The sequence below is a fragment of the Lolium rigidum genome, chromosome 3 (assembly GCF_022539505.1).
Source record: "Lolium rigidum isolate FL_2022 chromosome 3, APGP_CSIRO_Lrig_0.1, whole genome shotgun sequence".
Classification (NCBI taxonomy): Eukaryota; Viridiplantae; Streptophyta; class Magnoliopsida; order Poales; family Poaceae; genus Lolium; species Lolium rigidum.
In genome coordinates, this window is record NC_061510.1 from 37,455,771 (window position 1) to 37,475,573 (window position 19,803).

At 44.5% G+C, this 19,803-nt stretch overlaps 1 protein-coding gene and 1 non-coding gene across 2 annotated transcripts; both read right to left on the bottom strand.

Annotated features, from left to right (window-relative positions):
• Nucleotides 1–2,700: 2,700 nt before the first annotated feature.
• On the bottom strand, nt 2,701–2,781 carry TRNAL-AAG. Its single transcript has one exon. It is a non-coding gene; the product is annotated as a tRNA-Leu (tRNA).
• A 1,254-nt stretch (nt 2,782–4,035) lies between these two features.
• LOC124701452 (probable lysine-specific demethylase SE14) lies at nt 4,036–14,531 on the bottom strand. Its single transcript, XM_047233514.1, has 7 exons — nt 13,946–14,531; nt 13,767–13,845; nt 13,611–13,678; nt 13,264–13,414; nt 8,522–9,138; nt 7,575–7,994; nt 4,036–6,607 (listed from the first exon to the last, which is right to left on the bottom strand). The coding sequence occupies exons 1-7, from the start codon at nt 14,160–14,162 to the stop codon at nt 4,359–4,361; spliced, it is 3,801 nt and encodes a 1,266-aa protein (XP_047089470.1). The 5' UTR covers nt 14,163–14,531; the 3' UTR covers nt 4,036–4,358.
• Nucleotides 14,532–19,803: the final 5,272 nt, after the last annotated feature.

The following is a 19,803-nucleotide window of genomic DNA, read 5'->3' on the forward strand; positions in this document are numbered from 1 at the left end:
TCAGATCTGCTTTGTTTATCATCATCTTCTTCTTGAAGGTTGTAGTCTTCATAGGCTTATTGAAGGAGGGCTTGTTATTCCCTTTGCTCTTGTTGTAGGGTTTCTTCTGCACCATGTTGGTGCTAGACTGACCCTCTCCTTTCTCAGTAGTATCCTTAGCCCGAGCTTTCTCCTCAACATCAAGAGATTCAAACAGATTTTCAACTGATATCTCCTGTCTCTTGTGTTTGAGAGTTGTGGCAAAGTTCCTCCATGAAACGGGCAACTTGGCAATAATGCATCCAGCCACAAACTTGCCATGTTGGTGCTAGACTGACCCTCTCCTTTCTCATGAGCGTGTTCGACTACAGAGCGGTTGATCACCATCCTGATGACGTGGAAGCTCTCCATGATGTATAGTTCACTGCCAGCATCGGTTGCACCGAATTTAGCATTCAGTGCATCCCAGAGCACATAGATGATCAGCAAGAATACTCAGAACGCATCCGACGAAGAGAGTATTGTCTTCCTTGAACTTTTTCTGATGTTGGTCAGATATAGTTCCTTTAGGTAAGCCATTACTAACTTCGAACACTTTCATATGAGTAAGCCAGAGTGTGGCCTTAATCTGCCACCTCTTAAAGTGCACACCAATAAACTTATCCGGCCTCAGTGCATCAGCAAAACCAGCCATTGTAAACTCAGGAAATTGCCTACAATTAGGTTTTTGGAGTGTTGGATAATTAGGCACAATTTCCATGATTAATTCCAGAATATTAAGCATGACAACAGTAACTACTAACATGTGAAACTCGAACATACTAGATGCATTAATCAACATGAATAGTAGCAGGGTAAACGGTACAACATCCATCGCTAAACAGATCGAGATATGTCGCACGTACCGATCTGATGGAGGTGGCGGTAGCGGTGTAGCAGATGACGTCGCAACAGTAACGTTGTTGATGACAACGCTTTTGACGACGGGAACGACGAGTCAAAGTAGACGGCGTTGAAGACGACGGTAGGCAGCACCGCCCGACTTGAACGGAAGGCGACCCATGATGAAGAACTTGAGCAGTCGCGCAGAGCGCTTCACAAAAACCTAATTCGCCCTCTCCCGTACAGGATCACAAAGGCGAGCGGTTCCGGAGACCTGCTCTCCTGTTCGCCGGTGCACGCCCGCGGGCGGGATGGAGTAGGGTACGATGGCGGCGTAACCAGAGAGAGGTGGAAACCTAACTCGTGTGTATGGTATGTTTCTACGGTAGCCGGGCAAGAGATTATATAGGCTTGGGAAACCCTAGACAACGTGGGCCACACCCACGTCGCACAAACGTTTCGAGTCGACTAACTGCGACGCGCCCGTCTAGGACTCTGTTCGTTTTCCTGAACTGCAAAAAGAAAGGAAAATCTCGGCTCGAGGCTCAATCCACTCACCACAATCGCGACGCGCGTCGTGACGTGACGTGTCGAGGAGGAGCGCGCTCGTGTACCACTCATATTCTCACTCACTTACTAGTGGTGGAACAACCCACCTTATAAGGTGGTCTAACTTCCTCCCAACTTTTCATATGGGACTAAACTTCCCACCTCTTGCCACTCACTAGCTGCCACCAAATTGGGCTCAAAATCACATGGCTATCACTAAGTGGGCTTTGAGATTTTTAGGAAAATCTGAAATCTAGAATGAGCCACTAAATGTGGGCCCAATATTTCAACACCGAAGCTTCTAGGATTGAGCAGGCCACCTTGCTGGCGGACAATCTGTCGGCCACAAGAGCAGCAGGAAGCAAGTCAATCAGCACTGCTCAAGTAAGCTGGGAGATGAGCTGATCAGAGACTACATTAGCAAACTTCCTAGCTTTTGTTCATGTTGGTTAAGTGCCCTTTGGGAAAGTAAAACTCCTATGTTTGTTGTCGCTAGCATTAGGCGGCGAGTGTAATAGTTTGTTAGCTGTTACTTTGGTCATAACACGCGTGGGCGTGGTACTCTGTTATTTCGTTATCCTTGAGTAATGAAATCCGATCCGTGGGATTATTTGGAAAAAGAAAATAAAACATTAGCAAACTTCCTCTAGTGATCTCTCTAATGGATGTGGCTCACAATTGTGCATATCGGGCTGTCGATCAGCCAATCTTTAGAACCTGTCTTTAGCTGTATCAGCTCGGTCCATAGGAACAGAGAATAGCAGATGCCCTACTTCTGCAACTCCACAATCTCTGCTCCCATCCCCTCCCTATGTACTCCAGATGTTGTACTATGTTCATGCCTGTAAAAATAGGCAGAAATTGTAGTGGCGTCTATCTACGCCCAGGCCACTGTCCTAGGTGGTTTCGGACTAGGATCTCCCTCTACCAACAGGCTGCCGCCTCGACTCGTGTCTTTCATCTAGCGCGCGCCACGAGATCTCCTTGTCTTGGCGCCCGACGACGCCGCACACCACCATGGCATGGATGCATGCTGTCGTTCATTGGTGTGAAGTCTGAACAGTCATCCTAGGAGAACATGGAGGCAAGGCCGCAGGAGAAGGACGGAAATATTTTGGATATAGATGTGTTTATTATTTATCTGGTAGAAATTCGTGTTGTCAGAGTTGGAGCGCTTATGATTGGTGGTAGATATTCGTGCTGGCTTAGATTCGAACATGCTCAGCTTAGCTGAATGTTTTTGTGTATTTTTGGTTGAGAAAAAAAATGTTGGCAAAAAATATAAAAAGTTGACCAGAGTGGGATTTGAACCCACGCCCTTTCGGACCAGAACCTTAATCTGGCGCCTTAGACCAACTCGGCCATCTGATCAGCTGTGCTACAGATGGCACTGGAACTTACAAATACCCATAGGCAGGCAGGAAGGAAGCATATAGACCGCATGTTCCACTGCAATAAGCTTGCTGGTTATTATACCGTGATTTGAGGACACATGTCCGCTCCGTGATCAAAAAAGTATGAAGCATAGGCCCTGAAGTCGGCCGGAGAAACTTGAGCCCCGGTGGCTTAGGATCTCCAACGCGGCAACCTATCCCACGCTCGCGCGTCCGGATGGATCTAATCAAACAAAAACGCGGTCCAGCGTGCGGATCCATTTCGAAAACGGATGACCGCGGCGTCCGGGATGATCCAAAGCCGGTTCAAATCTGGGCCGAGTTTGTGTGACCGCGGACACCGATCGCTGGCCGCTCGCGTCCTCCTCTTGTCCGTCCCTGGCCCGTCTGTCTACCTCCCAAAACACAGACCCCTCGCACACATCTTCCACCGCTCCGCCGCCACTCCAGGACCGGCGATTTGGGAGCGCTGTCGACGCCGGCCACCGTCGTCGAGACGCCGGCAAGCGGTGCGGAAGCATAGGTCACACGGCCCCGCGCTACTTTCACGGCATCGTAGCAGAATCAGAGGACGCCATTCGTGTTCCCTTCTTTTGGACACGAATCACATCCAAGGTGTTGGCTCGGTCGCAGGAACTAGCATAGTTCACCTTGGATGTGATCCGTGTTCCCTTCTTTTGGAGATGGTGCGGAAGCATAGTTCACCTTGGATGTGATTCGTGTTCCCTTCTTTTGGACAACTTTTATTCATTGCTAAATGTTCATGGTAAAGTTTCAAAAAAAAAATCATGGTGCAGGATGATCCTGCGTCAGCTTATTTTTCAAGTTTGCTTTGCAGGTTTTTGCCTAGCCTATCTTGGAGCTTTACCTAAAGCAGCAATGGCACTAAAGAACCCCCTCAATTTGTTCTAGAACTCTGAACTTAATAGTTCCTGCGACGGAGCCAGCACCTCCTCCCCCATCCATCAGCAACACCAGGCAAAATCTCTCTTCTGAGCCAAGATCGGCGTCATCATGTTGATCAGTGTTTATATTGTTGCTACTTTTCACTCAAAAAGTGAAGTTGTTGCTGGCAACGATGAGTTGTAGTTCTCACACATCACGTACATTATGCTCAATGACAGACAACAAAGGAAACCCTAGGCAGCAACTACATTCTGCTAACCAGGACATTGAGCAGCTACATAACACGTACAGACTTAAAATAGAACTGGGCAAAAAATCAAGCAGATTTCGAGAACATACTGGCTTCATAACATTGATAAACTTTACCAGGGATTAGATACAGCACTGAACAGACCAAATAAAGAATGAAGGGACACTGTGTCAGTTGGGATATCAGCTTATGCAAATCTACATCTGGATGCAGAAGGGGTAAGCCTCCTTTTGTACCCCAAAATTAATTCTACTTTCTAGACTAAACAAGGCACATTGTTAATAAAGGAATTAACACTAGGCCTACCAGCTGTCAGTCGTTGTGACCTGCTAGCCTGCTACAACAAATAATGCAGTTACAACAAAGCAGCTGGAGCTTTTGCCCCCAGCTGCGAACAATCAATGATGATTATACTTCCTTCTATGACGACTGTAGTCCGAGACATACCTAAAACTCTGCCCGCAGTCAGGAGCGGAGCACTTGTAGGGGCGCTCTCCAGTGTGGACCCTCACGTGTTCAGTCTGTGCCCACAGCCACTTGAAGGTCATCCCACAGCCATCCCAGGGGCACTTGAACGGCCTCTCGTCGCTGTGGACGCACTGGTGACGCCTCAAGTATTTGTGCGAGCCGAAACGCTTGCCGCACGACTCCTCGGTGCAGATGTTGTGCTGGTGAGCACGGAGATCGGCTCTGCTCTCAAACGTCATGTCGCAAGATTCAATATCGCACTGGAATAACTCCACCACCTTAGTCCTTTTACCCTTAGTTCCAGCTGAAGCTTTTACGGTTTCAGTTTGCTCCACCGTCTCTTCAATTACTGAAGGTTTAGACCTGGGTCTCAAGCTCTCGCATGGGGAGCGGGCAAAGCTCCCAAGACTTTGTGAACTCTCAGTTAGTAACTCAGATTCCCTCTTTCTTTTGCGCTTCCGCTTGCGTCTAACATAGTATATGATGTCTGTTCTTTTCGAGCTTCCAATGCTTCTAGACACTAAGTCTGGTTGATCACCATACTGATACTTTTTTGGCGCACCTGAATTTTCACCTGTTTTGGCCACACAATTTGCTGAAATGTCAGCTATTCCTCTTCCACTCTTCAAACCCTGGCAGTTCCAGACACCAATTTCTTCAGCATTCTCTCTATTAGGATTCTGAATACCAAGCAATCTATCAGTTGCCAAATTGGACAAAGTCTGCACCTGGCATGAAAGAGATGTGCCAACACAAGAGCTAGACGTCTTTAAAACTTCATCTTGTGCAACATCATCCGCAGAGTGGTCATTGCTAGCCAGTGTCATTAGTGCCAAGGAAGCATTGTCAACCTCATCCTTTCCAGGAGCATCTGCTAGCATGGAATCTTCCGCTAAAACTCCAAGTAAAATATCAAGAGAGTCCGATCCTGCATGAACTGAATTTCTATTTTCTCCAAAGACTGCTTTCGGCGAAGCAGCTCTCACGCCCTCCAAGAGGATGACATCACTCTTTGAATACCCATGCTGTAACTCAGTGGGAATACCATTCTTGAGCTTCATGGCCTTGACACCAAAATGGCTGGTATCAACTTGTACTTGTTCTAAAGAATCGATTGGCATTTCTAGATTGTGTATTGCCTGCAACTCACCACTGACCACAACATCATCAGCAACAGAGGTCAGCTCAAGATTCTCCTCATTTTCAGAGGGCGCTGCTTCAGTGGCCAAGTTTCTGTCAGCATTATTACAAAACTTAATGTTCTCCTGCTGCTGTTGAACTTGCAGCTGTTTATCTTTGCACTCTGCAGTAATATTATAAGAACCTATGTTTTCATGATTGCTGCTGCCTTCAGCAGTCATACCTTCATTGTCATGGAACTGCTGCACAGCCGTAGTCGCCGAACTAGTCAACTCATCTGGTTGGAAGACAAAATTCTGTTTGTCATCTGACATCGCAGGTGAATCATGAGAATTCACGGAACAAACTGAATCATCAGAAGTACTAGCACTTATGAGACCGTCAAGTTCACAGGTGCCAATACTTACTGGACCTTCACAAACTTGATGCATCATTGGATATTCAGCAAGAGCAATAGGAATATCACTCAGAGAGTGCATGTCTTGATCACTGTCCTCAGAGCACATGTACATATTAGCCATACCGTCGGCTTCTTGCAACCTACTTGGCTGAAGGGAGGCAACTTGCTCAGCAGTTTGCTGTTTTTTGCCATTCTCGTAACCATTTCCACAAGCTCCCATCTTAGTCGTTGTAACTGCAGGGTTAACTTTCTCAGGAGTTACTGTGGCATTATGACTGGAAACATGACCAACAACCCTGTATGGTGTTCGTGTTCTCCGGCAGAGCCATTTGAGATTTGGAACAACAGAAATAGGTGAAGAGGGCTTCTCTGTGGTATCCAATCTCTTCCAAAAGGATAAAGGGGGTTGCTCTTGACTCCCTGGTGTTTCTTTCCTAAGCTTGGCAAAATATTTCATGTTTAGACCCATCTGTGACGTCCAATCTCTACCATCTTCGTTATACCCCTCATCATCAATTGAAATGTTGATTAGATGTAGATCAGATTTGGATGCATTTGCAAGTGGAACATCTTTACAGTCGAACTGAAACTCGATTTCCTCAGCAATTGATATTGCCAATGCTTTTAGCTTCGTGTAATCTGCAAATATTAAGGGGAAATTTTTAACTTCAAGAAATACAACAATCAAATAAGAGCAGTTAACATGTCTAAAATTGTTTACAAATCATGACTCATAACAAGAGTTCAACCATGATGTTTGGACAGAGGAAAAAGGCCCAGCTAGGATCATTTCTATGCAGCTGCAATCAGCGCTCTTTGGTCAACAAATATGGAAAACGTGGGGTAACCTGGCAAGTGCTCCCTGGATTGCTTATGTTGTGTGACAAATGTGTGCAATCTTTGAAAGTGATCCTTTGACCTAAAATTTGGACTTGGGTACCATAAACATTTGGGGTGACCTTTTTTACTAAGTAAACAAGTATCGTTCATCAGCAAAATGAAAGAAATACTGCTTGACCCTGTACTCACTTTTATCTATTCTCAGTCTATTCAATCATTGCATTTTTCTGTACTGCTTTATATAACAACCAAAAGGAAACCCGTTTACAAAAATAGAGATAGATTTTGCAATTAGAACAGTCAGCTCACATGTAATCTGTCATTTACATGGATAGCAGATAGGACTACAATTCACTTGCATAACACTATCCAAATCGAGCAAACACCGGAAATTGTAGTCTTAGTAGTCTATCCTCAAAACATATTCAGCTTGTTACAATTAGTAATTCAGTGCATCACTATTCGACAATACCAAATTTGAACACTAAATTGCATGGTATATTCAAGAGTTTTGTCTTCATTGTGAAGGAAGCCATATAACTTATTAATAGCAAAGAAAATAAGCTCTACAGAAGGAGAAAATCTCCATTGTAGCAAGTATATTATAAAACAAAACTTTGACGGAACAAACTTGATGACAGAACACAAGTGTGTCAAACGAGGAGTTACTGATTGCACATCCAGTGTGAAGGATCAGGCAAAATTGCCTGGGGCATTGGCAGTCGAACAGAATATGAGAGCAAAAGAAGTTAGCATTGTAACCTACCTGAATGGCAAATGATGAGGGAATGTGCACCACCTTTGCCTTCAAGCAGTTCCTCGATCTCAAGGGCATGTTGCAAGCAAAAGGTTCGTGGTCGTACAAATGCAGAAGTTATATTCCAATTGGTAGTGCCGGCACAACTTTCTAAGGCTTGCGCATCAATGTCATCTCTGCCAGTTTGTTTACTTGATTCTGTATCAAAACCATTGTTCGATATATTCGTCTCGGCTTTCTCTGTGTTAATGGACGGATGAAGGGTATTTTCACTGCTGCAAGAATGTGAACTCTTAACATGAGGCGGCAGGGGTCCATCAAGTTCCTTATCTGTAAAGTAAACGCCATCTTTATGTGAATTCCCGTTCTGATGACTGAAGTTAGCCTGTTCTACAGGGCTGGAAGGTCGATTGGCAACAAATGGGCATCCTGATAAATAAGGGACCTTGGTCAAATTTTCACACATGCAAGAAAAATAACCATATCATTGTGGCTGAACATGAAATACAAAAGACAGAAAAGTACAGGAAAATATCTACAACAAGCAAGGATACATATTTGTAGATGGAAATCCATGCATGTTGGTAATAATTATGAGACAACAGCTTGGAAAGAAATTCAGTAATGTGTGAATGCATCACCAGCAAAATCAGCAAACAATATGATTCTTGCTGAGAAGTAATATTAGGAAGGTAATATAGTGTTGTGTAGTAATAGGTTCATGATGTGCACAGTATAACAAAAAAAAAACTACAACGAAATTAGTGATATGCTAAAACTTTCAATCCCACAAAGAAAATGGCAAGCTGCTGCCCCTGGCTCACACTAAAACAAGAACAAAGAGAAGTACTAACACTGAGAATACAGTTCTACGCAGAAAATATTTGCATCCCTTGATAATATTGCTAGCTTATTTCCTGCACCCATAAGAAAGCTTGGAAAATAAGCAAGGGTACCTGAATTGCCGTCATCAGAAGAACATGGAGGTACATTTGAATGGTTCCCTTTTTCACAATTCAGCTTGAATCTTTCCCTATCAACAAGGGACATCTCTTCCAATGCTTTTTGGGAGGGTTGTAAAATTGCCATAAATGGAAAGCCAAGAATTCCGCAAGCAACACAGGTCAATGAGCCAGAATCAATGCTCAAATCAAAAGGCAGGTCACTGTCCTCATCAGTCTCCGTATCAAGTTTTTGCCCCTCAGAAGCAGACATAGCATCAGACGATGTGCTATCCATAGACATGCATTTAGGTTGTATCGCAGGCATACGTACAATACCATCAGATGAACCTTTTTCTCTGGGGATAGATTCGATACTGTGACCATCACCAGCCTTCCCAGGAGCTTTTGGGCCAGAGGAGCAGGAATGTAGAGCAGTAGAAGATGGCAGTAAGTCCGGCTCCCATAGAACAGCATTAGAAATTAATTTCTTTTTGAGAAAAGAACACAGAAGTTCATTTTCACTAATCATATCCTGTAAAAATTCCTGTTTGACCAGTAGTTCTCTATCTTCTTTTCTCCGGTCTCTCAAACGAGAGGTTCGAACTCCATACAATAATTCTCTGGGGGATCTGAAATTTTTAAAAAAAATCCACTATATTTCAAGTTCTGAATGATAAACATAATGAGCATTTGGCAGACTCATGTTTCTGGTATGGACAAAGCACTAAAGAGAGCAATAACTACGTCCATAACTATACGGAGACCAAGAGAACTAGAGATAGTAGGTATAATATACATCATGCGTGCATCTTCTGTTAAAGTTTCTTTGTTGGTCAGGATGCGCCAGCAGTCCAGCACCAACTCGTCGGCCAGTGTTTGACACCTGGGGGGCAGAATTATTTCGCGGAAAGAAAGGTGCCTTGGTCGTTTTTCTTTAAAAAGTGCCAAATGGTTCTAGTCCTTGGTTGGCAGAGTTTTTTATGTTACATTTTTTCTTAACCAATAAATGTCCAGCACAGGAGGCCAGCAGTCATGATTCTTTCCAAAATAATTAGAACCATATTTTTTTAGAAACAGGAACACACAACTCTCAATAATCTAAAATAAAGTTGCTGACATTGTTAGTGCCTTTTGTGAAAAAGTCGCTAGCTTCCCAAGAGAAACTGGCATGTTAATGGACCCTAGGACACTATCATTGATGGCTTTCCTGCCATTCTGTTTTGACTATATGCCAAATACATGTTTTGGGCATCTTTAGTGTTTTTCTAAACTCTTAAGAAGGTTTCAACTTTATTTTCCATGTTCAATTCGGGCAAGATACAAGCAAATAAAATATCATTGTATGGTATTAATGATTTTAATATGTATTATTTGTCCACTTACATATGAATTCTCATGTTGCATTTGAAAGTATCTGAGTGTTACCTTCCACCATCTTATCTCATCTATTCCAAAGAGTGGAATGCTAATGATAATTTGAAGTATCTTGAATTTATAAATGAAGGTGAAAAAATTAAAAAACGCTTGTAACTAGCATAGATTGCCAAACTCAATTTACAATTTATTTTAAATTACAATGCGGCAACTAGTGACTTGCTCCTACAAACTAGCTGGATAACAGTTTGCAAGCTTGTCACGACCTAGATTGCTAGGGGTGTAAACGGATAGGATAATTTCCGCACCGAAACCGGCGCCGAATCCGTTTTAAGATATCCATATCCAATTTTAAAGGATCCGGCAGATAAGGATATCCGATTCCGAAGTGGTGCTCCAGATATGTTATAGGATACGGTATAACAAATAGCATGCAGATATGGATTATCCAAAATTTAATTAGGATAATCCGAAGGTTTAAAACCTGATAATCCGATTTTTGAGTCAAAAGCAAAGGCCAATCTTGAAAGGTTAGTAGTTATTAAGTTACAAAATTCATTTGGCGATCATGTTTATATCCAAATTTCTAACAATGCTTGAGTTTTAGCGCATTATGTCTCTTTCTTCTTAACTGCACAAGACTAAAAGTTCAAATCTCTCTCAAGATTTGCAAGAACTATAACTATCTACCGATGAGAGCATATATCCGATCATTTTTGTTTCTGGCCCGAGTCCGCTCCATTTCCTATTCGAATCCGCACACCGATATATCCGCATTCGAATCCGAAACCGATCAATATCCGCCCCGATCTGAATCCGAGAAAAATATATGGTAGAGGATATGGTATGAGCAAAATCCGATCCGTTCCGTTTACACCCCTATAGATTGCGGAGGGGATAGTACTGAGAGGTGGGAGAAGGGGGCGAGGGAGTTTAGGCTTGAGAGCCAGGGATAGATCATGCTGGAGGTGCAACCTCTGCTTTTCTCTCTGTTTATTTCCTTGATAGCAATTACACAAGTACTCCCTGGCTTATATAATAGCCAGCCGACAAGAGATAGAAACCAACTCAACTAGGACTCCTGATTCTAAATGTATTCTAATACTTCCAAATTAAGGAAACTATCAAATCCTAAGATAGGAAGGTTTAAATCTACTGTATTGATTCCAAACGTATTTTGATACTTGCAAATTAAGGAAACTAACAAATCCTAAGATAGGAAGGTTTAGATCTGATGTATTGCTTGCCATGTGTGACATCACTCGCCCCTTCGACAAGCAACTCGTCCTCGAGCTTGAAAGAAGACTAGTCTGCCCAAGAAGAATCAAGAATCGGTGCTTATTTCCAGCGGATCAGGCGCCTCCTCTTCGGAAGAATCCACCCAACAAGCATAAAGACACTTGCAACGATGGCCAGGGGTGAACTTGTCGTCACTGTTGTAGCAAAGGCCTTTAGCACGCCGCTCGTCCATCTCAACTGGCGATAGCCACATGAGTGGCTGCCTATTTAGCAATGCCACTGTCGCCTTCGGAGGAGCCACGAGTGCTGGAGTAGATGGCCTGGCGCCTCCACAGGAGTTTCCTTTGGGCACCAGAGTGGTATCACTGTCATCTGGTGTGTCGTGCTCATGTACGCGCGTGCATGATCCATGGCATCCTCTAGCAAAGCCAGGTACATGAGCTTGACGTCTGTGCGGATCGACTTATGGAGACCAGCCACAGACAGCTCCATTTGGAGCGCCTCTGTGAGCCCTTCGCACCTGCAGACGACAGTTAAGAAGTTCTCCACGTAGTCGTCGACAGACCCGATTTGGCGCAAGTTCTTGATCGCCACCAGCCCGGTGTTCCAGATTTTAGGCCCGAAACGCCGGTTCAGCAATGAACTGAAGTCAACCCATGGCGGTGCGCTGTGCGCAAGCTTGAAACGGCGGAACCACAGCAATGCTCGCCCACCAGATGATAGGATGCGAGCCACACCTTGCCACTTTCCAGTGTGCCCTGCCCATCAAAGAATTGCTCAAGGCGAGTGAGCCATGGCAGAGCATCTGCTGATCCATCAAAGATGGGAAATTCAAGCTTATGAGTTCAGGTTTCCACTCGCCGGTACACTTTGGATCAGAGGAGGAACTGCAGATGGGGGTTCTGCTTTGCCTGAGCGGAATCCTCCTTGTTGGGCTTTTCCAGAGCGGGATCCTGCTTGCTGAAGATTTGACTGGAGCTGCCCTTCTCTAGGCGTGCAATGGCAACCTGGTTGGCTGCGGCCTGCTCCTTGAGGTCTGCAACAGCAACTTGGTTGGCTGTTGTCTGCTCCTTGAGATCTGCATGTCCGCTTCAATCTTGTGGAGGAAGGTAGTCTGCAGGTCATCCACAGTTTCCTTCCGTGCAACAGCAAGCTTCTCGTCGACCAGCTTGAAGATGTCAACGAGGGAAGCCATGGTTGTTGATTATGGGGAAGATCCGAGGAGCGATGAATCTGATGCCAAGTTATCACGACCTAGATTGCGGAGGGGATACATGTGAGAAGTGGGAGGATGGAGGCGAGGAAGTTTAGGCTTTGGGAGCCAGGGATAGATTGTACTGGAGGTGAAATTTCCACTTTTCTCTGTGTGGGTATTTCTTTGATAGCAATTACACGAGTACTCCCTGACTTATATAACAGACAGCTGACAAGAGATAGAACCCGACTCAACTAGGACTCCTGATTCTTAACATATTCTAATACTTCCAAATTAAGGAAACTATCAAATCCTAAGATACAAAGGTTTAGATCTGCATTGATTCTAAACGTATTCTAATACTTGCAAATTAAGGAAACTAACAAATCCTAAGATAGGAAGGGTTAGATCTGATGTATTGCTTGCCCTGCATGACAAAGCCACATGTTAAGCACATGCAACCTTCAACAGAATATAAGCTTTGAGTAGTCAAGTAATGCAAGTTGGATATTTGCATCAAGGATGTTCTACTGTAGAACTCCTCTCCATGTTCCAATAGCAGCACTTCTATCAAAGTGATATGGTTCTTATTGACTGGGCAGATATATTTTGTCCGTTACTTTGGTTTACCAGAGTATGTTGGCGCCTAGCGGCTGCCCATGAAAGTTCTGATGTATGTACAAACACTTTGAACTCGTACATAATCATTTGATCAGCCAGGTCTAACAATTGAATACCCCCGTGAGTGTTTTTTAAAGCACACACGATAATTTTTTAGATAAGATGTATGGACAGTCAATTTGTTAGACATAGCTAACGGCTAGCTGTAGCAATTGGCTTTATTTTTTAGGAACCATTCAGCTTGTTTTGGAAGACAAAAAGTTACTACTAGTTCTATTCTGCTACGTTTATCTGCATGTTGAGTGACTGAAAAAACAATGTTTACCTGGATATAAAGGAAACTGCTAGCAAATACAGTAGCTGTTGATGAGAGAGCATTGGAAGATAATTCATGACAGCTCTTCGAACGGCAGCCTCTTTGGCAAACTTCAACCACTGGGGAGTTGCAAAGTTGGCAGCTTCTCCGCAATTAAATCCTGCAACGTAACAGTCAGATCATTTAGAAATATATTAATTAAATGCAAAGAAACAAAGTAGCGCCATGCATAAATTTACAGCTTAGCATAGCTGGAATGGAATGGATGGTTCAACAATTAGCAGAAGCATGATGGATCAAATGCTGTAACAAGGAACGGGGCCGCATAATGGCTGGAATTGGATGGTGGTACTGACCATGACTAAATCCAATATGGTAGGCCCTTGGAAATGTGACCACAAACTCACCAGGATACTGTACCAATCTGAAGCAGAATGCATATATCAGAGTATAGAAATGGAATGGTTTATTGATATGAAAACGTTGAGGGGTGGTGATTTGAGAGATTGTACCTACAGCAGGGCAGACCAGCGGCGACAATGACCTCGGGGGACATCAATGTAGTTTTCTCCCCGAGCACTGCCAGCGACGCTGCACGAACAAATAATTAGACATCTGCTGACCTATATCATATAATACTATCCGGATCACGTAAACACGAGCGAGAGAGAGAGAAAAAAAAAGGAAGTACCAAGGTGGTCAGGATTGCCTCCATATCCATGCACACGGATAACTTCCTCGAGCTCGGCAGCCCGATCCCCAGGAACGGCATACCACGTCTTGGGCGCGCCGGTGTGGAGGAAGTTGAGACTGTGCAGCTCATGGTCCTCGATATGCCAGGCGAACCAACTGAAGAGCATCCCAATGTACACCATGGGAGAAGTGACCCCCGGAACGTCGTCGGGCATGAAGCGGGTGAGCGAGCCGGGAGCCCGCGCAATGGCCTGGAGGTTCCAGGGGCTGCTGGACAGCCTCCACCCTACGGACTTGTCCTCCGCCGCTTGTTGGTGGGTGGTCCCAGGATCCCGTCTCCGGTTCCTGTGCTGCAGATGCGCTTGCGAGGAGGCGGCGAAGCCGGATCCCGGGACGTCGTTGGCGTACTCGACGTAGATGGGGCGGTCGGCGGACGCCTTCCAGAAGAGGGACTCGACGTGGAGCGGGGTCGGGTCGCGGAGGCCCGCGAGGTGGGCCTTGGAGAAGGCGCGGGACTTGGCCTCGAACTGGTCGAGCGTGTAGCGCTCGCCGCTCTGCCAGACCTGCTTGAGCACCTGCGGCGGCGGGCGGCCGCGGCGCGGGGTGCCGAGCTCCTGGTGGCGGGTGGTGAAGACGGCGGCGGGGGGCGGGGGCGGGGCGGAGGAGGAGGTAGGGTTGGAGGGGTCGGGATTGGGGACGTCGGAGGAGGAGAGGAGGGAGCGGTTGAGGCGGGCGAAGACGTGGCGGCGGGAGGGGCGGTGGTAGGGCGGGATGACCTTGCAGATGCCGTATTGGGCGGCCTGGCGCTCGACGCGGGTGAGGAAGGCGATGGGGTCGGCGAACTCGGACTCGGTGGGGCGGTACTCCGGGGCGCGCGGCAGCCCGCGGAGCCACGCCGGGACGGCCGGCTCCGGCTCCGGCGTCGGCATGGGAGCTAGGGTTTTAGGGGGCGGCGACGGGGAGCATCTGGGTTCGAGGTGGGGAATGGCCCAGACCCTGGAGAAGACGGCGTTCAAGGAAAGAAGGAAATGTGGTGGACTCGCTCAGCTTTGCCTTTGTGTGCGGTTGCCGGCAAGGAGGCATCCCGTCTCCAACAGGTAAAAATCCGGACAAGCTTTTGCAGTGAGATGGGAAACTTGGTATTTTCAGCTGGTTTTCCTTGTACTCCCACCACCAAGGTGATCTATCAAAATTTACATGTATCAGAAGAAGTAGCTAATATAGCGACCAAGTAGCTAATATAGTGACCATTCATTTTCCATGCTAGAAAGCTCCCGGTTACCCGCGTCCCTCTCTCAAGTGACACTAGGAACCCTAGCCTCCCATGTCGCCACTCCCTCCTCCCCACCGATTGGTCTATGATCTATAGCTCGGTACAACCACTTGGTGATGTATCATCATAATTATAGGTGTTTTACATGCCGGTATGGCCTCAGGTGATCATATTCTTGCCACGTCAATGTACCGGTTCATGTTTGACTTGATATACATGTCCATCCTAGTGTTGTCTGTGTAAGGTTTGGTGATGTATGCATGATGTGATGATATCCTAGCCCTAATCCTGGTGATCATGTGGTCACTCGAGTTGTTGTCTAGGGGCTCTGCATGATTTATATTTAAGTTGGTTTTCTCGTTTTTGTGTGGTACTCTAGTGTATTGTCTATCTCTACGCTTAGATCTACTTGATTGAACCAATCATGAGCTTCTTGCCTATATCGGTGATCATCAACTCAAGTATTGGTGATCTAGAGCTTTGATTCAACAACATGTTTCTCTGGCTTCCTTCTTCTCTCTATACAATGCCACTTGTTGTCTTTGACATTAATATTATCCATGTTGGGGTTTTATTTTTGCTCAAGACAACTGGATTGTCTCAAGTGGAATGATTTTGCTGTGTGGGATTTTATATGGATTCATGAGGGAATTCTATCGCGTAGGTTGTCTAAATGATCTAAGTGTGGGCTTGGTTCCAGATGTCCATTACATGCTAATTAGGAATCACTTTTTCTAAAGGAACACGGTAGGGAAATGTTGGGGTTTGTAGCATAGAAAACAAAAAAATTCCTACCGCAAGATGAATAAATCCAAGATCTAATCTATGGAACACCCAAGATCTAATCTACAAGATCGAAGCAACGAGATTGATATGAGACTAACCCTCGAAGATTTCCAAGCCTACGAGATTAGATCTCGTTGTTGGTGTAGACGATCGTCCCGGTGCTGCAATCCGGCAGCACTTCCGTACTCGGTCGCGCGTACGGTGTCGATGAAGCCCTTCCTCTCCCCGTTCCAGCGGGCAGCGGAGGTGTGGTAGATCTCCTCCAAGTTCCGAGCAGCACGACGGCGTGGTGGTGGTGGTGGAGGAAGAAAAGCCGCAGGGCTTCGCCTAAGCCGGAGCAAGCATATGGTGGAAGAGAGAGGCGGCCGGAGGAGGGGACAATGGATGGGATGTGGCCGGCCACCCCCTCCCTCTTTATATAGGGGGCAGGTCGGCCGGGGTGGCCCCCTTTCCCATCTAGGGTTAGGGGCGGCGGCCAAGTGGGGGAAGAGGGATTCTTCCCCCCCCCAAGTTGATCCCCCCTAGGGAAACCCTAGGGGTTGGCCGGCTGGGCCTTGAGGGGCATGTGCCCCTGGCCCATTAGGCTAGGGAGCACCACCTCGGCCCATGCTAGGCCTCCTAGGGTCGTGGGCCCACTGGTGGGACCCCGGAACCTTCTAGAACCTTCTCGGTCATCCACCGGAAAAAATCCCGAACTTTTCCGAAACCTAGAAATCAACTTCCCTTATATGAATCTTATTCTCCGGACTATTCCGGACCTCCTCGTGACGTCCTGGATCCCATCTGAGACTCCAAACAAACTTCGTCTCCATACCATATTCAAATCTACTCATGCGACATCCAACCTTAAGCGTGTCACCCTACGGTTCGCGAACTATGCAGACATGGTCGAGACTCCTCTCTGAGCAATAACCAATAGCGGGATCTGGAGATCCATAATGGCTCCCACATATTCAACGATGACTTAGTGATCGATTGAACTATTTACATACGATGCCAATTCCCTTTCTCACGCGATATTTTACTTGTCTGAGGTTCGATCATCGGTATCTCCATACCTTGTTCAACCTCGTTACCGACAAGTACTCTTTACTCGTACCGTGGTATGTCATCTCTTATGATCCAATCATATGGTTGCAAGCTAATCAGATGACATTCCACCGAGAGGGCCCAGAGTATATCTATCCGTCATCGGGATGGACAAATCCCACTATTGATCCATATGCTTCAACTCACACTTTCTCGAATACTTAATCCCATCTTTATAACCACCCATTTACGCAATGGCGTTTGATGTAATCAAAGTACCCTTCCGGTGTAAGTGATTTACATGATCTCATGGTCGAAGGACTTAGGCAACTATGTATCGAAAGATCATAGCAAATTGAACTTAATGACTTGATCTTATGCTACGCTCATATGGGTGTGTGTCCATTATATCATTCACCCAATGACATAACCTTGTTATTAATAACATCCAATGTTCATGATCACGAAACCATGATCATCCATTAATCAACAAGCTAGTTATACAAGAGGCTTACTAGGGACTCCTTGTTGTTTACATAACACACATGTATTAATGTTTTGGTTAATACAATTATAGCATGGGATGTAAACATTTATCATGAACAGTAAGATATAACAATAACTAATTTATTATTGCCTCTTGGGCATATCTCCAACAGGAAAGCCTGTACATCGATCTTTTTTGAAACTATAAGAACCCAAAACCTGCATCCCTGGGTACTTGAACCTAGGTGGCTGGGTTGTATATCCATATCCCAAACCAAGTGAGCTAGGCTCACTTATTTAGGAATCTCTTAATCAAACTAGTGTCGCTTAGTAAGGACTTAGCTATATTACAAAGAACTACAAAAGTTTCCATGCTGCCTAATGATAAATTGATCAAAGATTGGATCTTACTGTTGATTTTGTTCCATGTTGCCTCAGTTGCCTAATCTTGATCCAAGATGCCAAGTTGACCCACATAAGATAATATCTCCATCTAGTAAATTCTTTGGAGATCAAGACTAGTTCTTGATTTTCGTTAAATAATTTCTAACATCAAAATTACTCATCAACGATGATGGCGAAAATTTAACACTAATCCAATGTTTATTTTGTCTCCGTGTGTTTTTGTTTGCAAGTAAAGAAAGATATCAATATTTATTTCATGGTTTCCTTTTCTTCTTTTTGTAATCTTGTTTATTCAAGTGTACAATATAATATTTCAATTAAATGTTGAAACTACTTAAATATTCAATAAGGTTTTGTATTATTTAGTTCTCATTATTGCACATTTTACTCTACTTGTATTTGTATTTGTTTTATTCAAGGATTATTTGGTATCATTTATTTGGAAATTTCATTTTCAAGTTTATTCTCAATTAAATACGTGATGATGTCATTGTGCTTTATGCACTATATTACCATTTTATTCTCAATATTTGAATTATGTTCAATTTTTTAAAATTTAGAAAAGGTCATGTCAAACTTTATCATAGTCAAACATATGATCTAACTCTAATTCGTCTAGTTAAGATTTTTTTTGATCCATTTGACAACTTTATTCAAAAAGGTATTTAAAATTTCTACATTTTTCATATGCATGAATGCATGCACGTTTCTACAATCTACTGCATTTGAGTATGTAAACTATGGGATCTAACAAGTTTCCTCCCATTCCCACATCACCTCCCATTTCCATCAAGTGCACGATATTGCTCTATGCTTCCTCCAAGTCATATTAGTGGTACCGTAGATCTCCGCCTCTCCCTTCCTCTTGATATGGAATCTAGTTTGCAAGCACCAACAAGTCCACGCTAAACCTGGTGAGGTGTCCTAGCACCACCCATGATATTCTCTTTTAGCTTGTTTTAATATTCTGTTTCCATTTTATTCCCATGTCATATTTAGTTCATCCATATTTTTGTTGGAAACTGTTTGCTGGATATTAAAAATCTCAAAATTCCAGTTGCTTCACTCAAAGTCATGACCAGTACATGGCTGCCAGTAGCCTACCCCGCGGGTGAAGCATATGCGTCATACTTCGTGGTCTCTTCATGAGTTTACTAGAGATCACCCAAAATCTTATAGATTGCGACGTTTAACAATCAGACTCATATAGGTGTGTTATTTCAAGAATGCTCTGTAGGACAAGACATCTTTACTAAAATAGCCAACATAAACACATTAAGGCTTGTTGCCAACCTCGCCTTAAAGCAATTGAGAGTTGTGCATCTTCACATAGAGAGGGTTACATAATACTCTCCTCAATTAAACCACTAGTTAGTTCTTCTCAGGTCCTAATTCACGGGTGATGTATCATCATAATTATAGGTGTTTTTTTCGAATGGGAGCCACGCCCCAGCCTCTGCATCAATTATAGGTGTTTTACATGCTGGTATGGCCTCAGGTGATCATATTCTTGCCACGTCAATGTACCGGTTCCTGTTTGACTTGATATACATGTCCATTCCTAATGTTGTCTGTGTAAGGTTTGGTGATGTATGCATGATGTGATAATATCCTAGCCCTAATCCTGGTGATCATGTGGTCACTCGAGTTGTTGTCTAGGGGCTCTGCATGATTTATATTTAAGTTGGTTTTCTCGTTTTTGTGTGGTACTCTAGTGTATTGTCTATCTCTACGCTTAGATCTACTTGATTGAACCAATCATGAGCTTCTTGCCTATATCGGTGATCATCAACTCAAGTATTGGTGATCTAGAGCTTTGATTCAACAACATGTTTCTTTGGCTTCCTTCTTCTCTCTATACAATGCCACTTGTTGTC

Bases quoted from the DNA above. Each gene is read 5' to 3' on its own strand.
- LOC124701452 (XM_047233514.1), bottom strand. From the start codon at position 14,162: ATGCCCGACGACGTTCCGGGGGTCACTTCTCCCATGGTGTACATTGGG. The intron at 13,415-13,610 runs GTCAGTACCACC...GTTACGTTGCAG, and splicing joins CCATATTGGATTTAGTCATG to GATTTAATTGCGGAGAAGCT. The intron at 9,139-13,263 runs GTAAACATTGTT...TAAAAATTTCAG, and splicing joins GCAGTTTCCTTTATATCCAG to ATCCCCCAGAGAATTATTGT.